We start from the raw sequence: 7,458 nt of genomic DNA, 5'->3' as shown, positions 1-7,458 counted from the left end.
ACAGGCACTGCAGACTCCAGTGCTAAAGGCAGATTAGAAAAATATCGCTTCAATCAGTCAGTGAAGCAGTGCCAACAGGTCAGAAAGAAGGCATGCTCTGTACCATGTGAGGGTGCAGCAACGATCTGTACAGCTCGGTTGAATGGTGTGCGTTTGAAGTGGCGATTCCTTGACCAGCGCTTCTGCTTTGATGGCGTAGTATCAGCAACTAGTCGTAAGTCGCAGAGGAGTCTCATAAACATTGTTCTACGTTGCCTTTTAAAAAACATAACTGATTTCCAGAATATATTACAAACGTCAATTTTGACATATCGTACTGTTGTTCTTCTTTGGGATTTATCAAAAGTTTTATTTTATCTTTCACTCAAGTATCGCATCAAAAAAACTAGTGTTTGAGCTGTAAAAATTTAGCCGGTGAAAATGTGACCATGATGTGTGGAAAAAGACCTACTAACCACAATTCAAGTTCTGTTGGACTTTTGACAATAACAATGAAGTGATGAGACAGTTGTTCCTACCCAACGATCAGACAAAGCCGAGGTGGTTTTTGACAGATAAATGTTTTGATAATTTCAAAGATGAAAAAAAAGAATCACGTGAACTAAAAGGAATGAAGCAGCAAGTTAAACCACCGTAGTCCAGGAAATGGCAAGTAAAACACGGGACTTGTAAGCATTTATGAAAATTTTCTCTACGCCATTGCAAGAAATTTCTGGTCTCTTGCTGTCACAGACTCCTGTAATTGTTTGTTGTAAATTTTAGAAATGCTCTTGGGCTTCATTATGAAAGATTTAACACAAGTTACTTTAAATTGGCAATTATGGTGTAAAATTTTGGAGACGCATACGACCATTGAAAAGCTTGACAAGTTGCGCAACACCAAGACAAGCCATTTTAACTGTCAGAGAGACCACTAATAGTAAAGATCGTGACTGTTAAGTTTCCAAGCCAATAAACATGGCATGAATGCAATAGCATACTGATAAGTTGACCCCGATACTAGAGGAAGAAAGCGACTGGGATGAATCGCCTCTTGATCCCCTTGATTACACAATGCATTGAGAATAAATCGGTAAAAGTCAAGAAGCAAATCCATTCACTGAAAACTTGCCTAATACATTTGCTCCAGATGGACTTCAAAACCCGAATTATCCACTTTCCACAAAAATTCTCCAGAAATCTGGGCTCGGCCTCGTTTATAAAGTAGGTAAACTCAAGACGGTGAGGAAGTTGTATTTAAATTAACACATCGAGGGAACGGAAGACTTGCAATACCGCATCCCAGGTCGGAATGGGATGAGGAACGAATTCGTCAAACGCTACATTTGATTTACTACATCAATTTCGCTATTTTCTTCGAACCAATTCCCAAATGCGATGCTATTTGGAACTTCCAGAGAAGTGGTTTCTGTGATAACAATCAATTTGAAGCGAAAATTCCGGTCGAAAAGCCATACAAATTAATGAATGATATTAGTAACGCGTCAATTGGTGGTTATTTGTACACAGCCTTATGTTATAGTTTTCTCGATGATGAGTAACTGTAGGTGCCTACGCCATCTTCTGAACCAATGTGAGAGCTATCAGTAATCGCCGGTAAACCAAGGAAACAAATAACATTTGAGATTAACGGTTAGAATGCAAATATGAACATGGAACCGAGGTCTATTCGTTAAAAGGAATGCTTTTTAATATGCATACAAAAGGTAAAGAACTCACCTGTCAATCAAAACAGGCTAAAAATGGCCACTGCCGAGATTCAGGAGGAGAAAAAAGCCATTTTGAACTAGTTGCGCGTATCACCTTCAGGTCGATAAATCAAAATAAGTGCTGATTTTGGGGGACAAAAAAATGACAAAGTACCATACTCAAGTAGAGGATGCCCTCATGGTGGATCTTATTCATAGCGCTACAAAAATTAAACAGTGAAAGCTACGTCCATTTCGTGGAAAAACGGCACTACACGAATTCGCAGGTTACCATGTCAATCTCCACATTGGCTGCAGACGACTACGATCATCCTACCAGTGCATATGGTCTTCGTCCAATCCTCCATTACTGGTATGATGTTGGAACTCAACATTTTTAAGGTGGCACAATCATTATGCTCGAGAACTAACAACTAATTTGGCTAAAAATAAAACAACTCACGACAAGCAGACAATCTCTGTTGGACGTGGATAACAATCTGGGAGAAAATAGATAAGGGGAGCGCCCTTCATTAGGACGGTTCAAATGGTCACCTCTCAGTACAGCTTTATCATTACCGCAATAGGCAGCATTCATCGGTAACAGTTGGAACTCGTCATGCATGAAGTTTTATTCGCCAGGAAAGATGTTTTACATACACGAATTGTATGAGTTTCCTTGTAGGTGTAAGCAGGGAGGGTGCATTGAGTTAGTTTCACTAGGTTTTGATAAACGCTATACCAATATAGAGACGAAATAAACAGACAAAAGGTTCATTTGTGAGAACACTTGTGTGACGAAAGTTTATTTTTAGGAAGGGGTGAGAGTAAACAGAACTGACACAGGAAAATACTGAGGCTAAAATCCAGTAAGGATTCAAGACTCCATCGGAAAAAGACTTCATTTTAAGCCGGTAGCCAATGATATCTTCTGAAATAAATTTGGTTAATTCCTAGAAGATTCTGCTCAAAATTCCCAAAAATAGAAACATTGGAGGAAGCTTAAACGATTTCGCCTCAATAAATTCTGTTCACAGTAACAGCTGATGGGAACAAATGACACAAAATGCAACAAAACTGAAAAAACCTGTGTTCGGGAGAAACCGGCTTTATGATCTCGGACAGCTTACGCTTTTTACTCAAAAAAACAATGCCGAATTAAAAGAGGTAGCTATGGTCTCAGCAGACCAGGTGGTAAAGGGGAGAGTAGTGAGCAAAAGTGTGGAGGGACTCACCATCAGATCTGAAGTTGAAGAGTGGAGGGAGAGGAGTCTTGTCAGGGAGAGCGACGCCCTCCTGCCGGAGTTCGTCAAAAAAAGGGTGCAGACAAGCCTCGAGGGGCCGCAGTCGCTTCGATGCGGTATAGTCCAGCAGCTTGGCTACTAACTGGATAGCCTCCGGCGAGGTGTGCGCTCTAAACACCTACAGAGCAAACACACGCAAAAAGTAAAAGCCAAATCACCCCATCCCCTATCTTCCCACCTAAACATAATGAAGTACACAAATGCAGTTCTTAAACTAGACATCCAATTACCTCATCGGTTGCAAATACTTAACCCTTTGTGACAATTCTAGCAACCAGCCTCGGTCACGATGATGATGCTTTCTAACGTCAGTATCTTCAGAGAACTATTTAAATCCCACCGCATGTGCTACGATTTATACACTGGCTGCTTATGCAGCTGGACTTCCAGTCCTCCTTCACTGTCACAGCAGAAGGTGATTGCAGGTTCTCTCAGCTCTACGGTTGGTAAGGGATCTACTTGAAAACAATAGATCAAATAGTCTAAACGAAATGATTTACTCCTGGGTCACATTCAGCATTCCAGCCCTTACATTAACTGCGAGAGTGGATGCAACCACCCACGTGAGTGTCAAGATCAGAATTAAGGTGTTAACTATTATGTTATGATCCCTGTGTTGTGACCTCCTGATCTCCTTATTAAAAAAATGTTAAGATTGCACGTCGGTAAAGTATCTGCTTGGATACTGACTCAAAACCTGAAGTGAGTGGCCTGCATTACTCCTGAGGGATGTCAATGCCAGTCTGTTCATCCCTTCCACTACATAAAAGTGCGCGACCACTCCAGTGACGACTACCATCATCACTCCGTTCCCTTCAAGAGCCATAATGGATACTACTCCTAACCATGAAATTAATAATATTCATCTCAAATCACGGCCTTCACACCGACTGCACACGTATCGTCGCTTTCTATGACACTGACATTGGCCCTACAATCTCCGATAAATGACCTAGTTAGAAACAAAAAAGAATAGCCAAAAACAAATTGTTAGATTTTGACCAAATTTGCATATGGGAAGGAGTAGAAGCAGCACGTGTCTCCTTATTCATCCTTCCTCACAATAATATGAAGTCCACAGCCTCGGTTCTCGCAGAGGAGGATTATCAAACATACTTCTGCTACATCCAGCAAACCATTCCTTAGATTGACTGCAATGATGGCTTGCCCTCGGTTCATATCGTCACTATTTCTTGAATATTAAAATTAAACGATAATAAGACAATACCTATAGAAGAGAGGATTAACTAGGTATACCAGAAAACGGTTATGGACGCCGACGTAGCACGTGAGCATCAGAATAAGAAAAGGTACCAAGTTTAGGCTTAAATCTGCTCAGTTTTGGAATACAAAACTTTGTCCTGCGTGTCTTAGAAGTCCTAAAGGTTTGGCATAGTTCAATAAAGAGCCCGCATTTGAAATTAGAGCCTTGATAGCTACGCAGTGTTTCGTCCACTCCATGTTGACGAATCCACAGATTGAAGAAAACCGAAACGACCGATTTGGCGTCATGCGTGAGCATGGCTTCTGTCCCGGTTGCCTCCCTGAAGTAGTCTACTGTAACCAGAATATATTGGTTCCCTCTCGTAATGGATGGTAAAGTTTATTCCTACTCCCGAAGTCCGAAAAAGTGGCCACGATGACTGCATTTATGCCAGTGAAAAAGGTTAGAAGTCAACGGTATTGCTGTCCAATAAAAACGATCATTGAACGAGACCACTAAGAGGGAAGAAATACTTTTGAAATCAATAATAGTTCTAGTATAGTACTGAACAAAGCCAAGGTACCGTGAATAGTGTCAGTCGTGGTTAAAGAAAGGCTTAACAACCCATTTCTATTCCATCTGTAGCTACTCCTCAGAATGCTTCTTTGGTCTTATCCACTCCCTTCACCTGACAAATTATATTACTATGGAACTGGAAAGGGGAAATAAACCGGAAACGTCGGAAAAAAAACTTAAATACATTCGATAGTAGCGAAGTACACAATTCTTCCGATTGTGAACCGCGGAAGAGAAACACATCAAAGCATGCGATACACATCATCATATACATTCATCATAGTCACAAAAAATGCTCCAAGTCAACGGTTTGGCTATCGTATCTCCTGATCTTGAAGCAACGAATATCCAACATACACAGATGTCTCCACCCCGTCTAAATACATAAAAAGGGTCGTGAAAAAGGAGTTACCACTCCTATTGTCCGGCAAATAGGGGGTTATTCGATTGTTTGACTGCAAACAAAATCAGAGTGCATTCTGAGCGAAAGATGCCAGGACCACCTCGATCCTTATCCCTTATTAGCAAATAGTGAATCCCGCTTAGCTCTAACTATGCCGCAAGTTTTAAAAGGACAACAAAGTGTACAGTTCATATAGTCTTTTGTTTTGCCAAATTAGTATTCACTTCGGAGGCGATGCGGTCATAGGTATGCAGGCTGCTATTCAAATGAGTTTGTGAAAATCGGAAAAAAAGTAACGATATACGATGAGAGGGTGGGAATTCGTACAGCAAGTGAGGGCTGGGGACAATAAGACGCAATTTGCAAGTACGAAGGAAACATTTACCCAGCAAACCGAGTGACTGAGATGACTGCGAGTTTCGAGGCCAGAAAGATGGAAACAATCGAAGTCAAAAAAAGAGTGGGGTTCTAAAGTGAAAAAGCAGTACAACCCAACAATCTGCACCTGAAGAAGGTAAGTTCAATGCCTGCCTTAGAGGCGGAGGAAAAATTGCGTGTTGCGCGGAGGAGATGCATGCTATATTTGCGTACCACCACAATGGCAGTAAAAAGACTACAAGGGCTGAATAACCCAAACCCGACCTATCGGGCGGTTGAGGAGAGCAGAAAAGTGTACACTGAAAATTCACTCCATCAAGACTTGGAGAATGGAAGGTTCAAAGATTGTTGTGACATGGAATTAAAAAAGAACTAAAGGTGAGGGTACACACGAAGAGGTAGTGAATGGAATTTTATGTAGCAAAAAAAAATAAAGTTAACTACAGTAAAATAAGGTGTCAGTGGGTTAAACATTGCACGGTAAACAAATTCTTAATACTTCTTGAACAAAAGCTCCGATGAATAGCAAAAATAAAGCTTGAGAATAATTTTAGAGGATTATTCTAGTGAATTGGTAAGTAAATATCCGATTTTCAAACAAACAAGTCATTACTCTGGTAACTTTTCACCAATTTGTGGAAAGAAAAAATTTTCATTCACTTTTGATTTGCATAATGTTTCTCCTAGGTGGGACACAGGTGTGGGTGGTGCCCAGAGCAGTGCTACACATGGAAAGTGGGTAAGCACGATTTCGACCACGTAGGCAAAGGATTTCTCAGTCGAACATATTTCACATTCAGCTGCGATATTTAGTATTGCTCGAAGAAAAAGTGGAAGAACTCAATCAAGACCAAGCTTGTGAGGGTAAATTGTAAATCCAGGAGAGCTAGTCTTCAAAACATATTTGCATGGACTAAAACATTCTTGTAGGAAAGGGCACAAGTAGGACAACAAAAACATCAACAATTTGTTTTGATGGTACTAGCAATTGTAAATCCAGGGGAGCTGGTCCTCAAAACATTTGCGTGGATTGAAACGGCATTCTTGTAGGAAGGGGCACAAGTAGGACAACAAAAAATATCAACAATTTGTTTTGATGGTACTAGCAATTGCTGAAAGCAAACAGCTTACTTGACAGGAAAGCAAAGGCGCAATAGTGTCTAATTTAAGTGGAGGTGGTAGAAATTTTTGCATTTGCGTTTCTCGAAAATAACGTTCATGAGACTTCTCTACGACCTACGACTGGCTGCTGATGCTACACCGTCAAAACGGAAGGGCCGGTCAAAGAAGCCCAATTTCGAACGCATACCATTCAACCGAGCTGTACAGATTGTTGCCGCATCCACACATGGTACTAAGCATACTTTCTTTCTAGCCTGTTCGCACTGCTTCACTGATTTGCCGAAGCGATTATTTCATAGACTGCCCTTAGCACGAACGGGTAGATGAGTCGCAGTACCTTTTACGTGCCCAAAACAGTGAGCATTGTTAAGGCATTCCTCGAAAAAGTGCTCGATGGTAAAAGCACAACAGAATGCACCCCTCTCATTGTTGTCAGCGCCTTATCCCTTCTAGACACTCAGGTCTAAGGTGCCTAATCAACTAACCGGTGACTCCGTCTTTTGCTTAGACATGCAATTTGAGGGCTACAATTTTCTGGACTGAAGTTAGCAGCAATTTGGTGTTCACTTCAGTTGAGTGTGACCTATGCAAATGAGTCACCTCGATCGTGTGACCTATGCAAATGAGTCACCTCGATCGTGTGACCTGACCAAACTCGAATTGATGCTCAATCTCACATTTACACACGTTATTTCACCCTCATTGCGCAAACCTACACACGCGCGCAGGTTCAGGCGGTACTCCACCTGTCCAATGACGGGAGCATCATATTCTATCACCAGG

The 7,458-nt window shown here is 41.3% G+C and overlaps 2 protein-coding genes across 2 annotated transcripts in view; one reads left to right on the top strand and one right to left on the bottom strand. All coding sequences in view use genetic code 11, as the record gives it.

The window, feature by feature from the left end:
• EGR_02626 (hypothetical protein) overlaps positions 1–396 on the top strand; it is a gene marked incomplete at both ends in the record, with an annotated part of 7,539 nt that extends 7,143 nt beyond the window's left edge. The window contains one exon of the mRNA XM_024491875.1: positions 283–396. Within this exon, the coding sequence (XP_024353690.1) occupies positions 283–396 (114 nt within the window). The remainder of the gene's footprint in view (positions 1–282) is intronic.
• A 2,471-nt stretch (positions 397–2,867) lies between these two features.
• Positions 2,868–4,171, bottom strand: EGR_02625 (Glycogen synthase kinase-3 alpha; the record flags this gene model as incomplete). The annotated part of the gene is made up of 2 exons (XM_024491874.1): positions 2,868–3,110; positions 4,109–4,171. 2 exons carry the CDS (start codon positions 4,169–4,171, stop codon positions 2,868–2,870), a joined length of 306 nt encoding a protein of 101 aa, XP_024353689.1.
• Positions 4,172–7,458: the final 3,287 nt, after the last annotated feature.

This window comes from Echinococcus granulosus (genome assembly GCF_000524195.1).
Source record: "Echinococcus granulosus chromosome Unknown EG_S00012, whole genome shotgun sequence".
In the NCBI taxonomy this organism is placed as follows: domain Eukaryota; kingdom Metazoa; phylum Platyhelminthes; class Cestoda; order Cyclophyllidea; family Taeniidae; genus Echinococcus; species Echinococcus granulosus.
The sequence above is the reverse complement of the archived record's forward strand: the minus strand, read 5'-3'. Positions and strand labels throughout refer to the sequence as shown.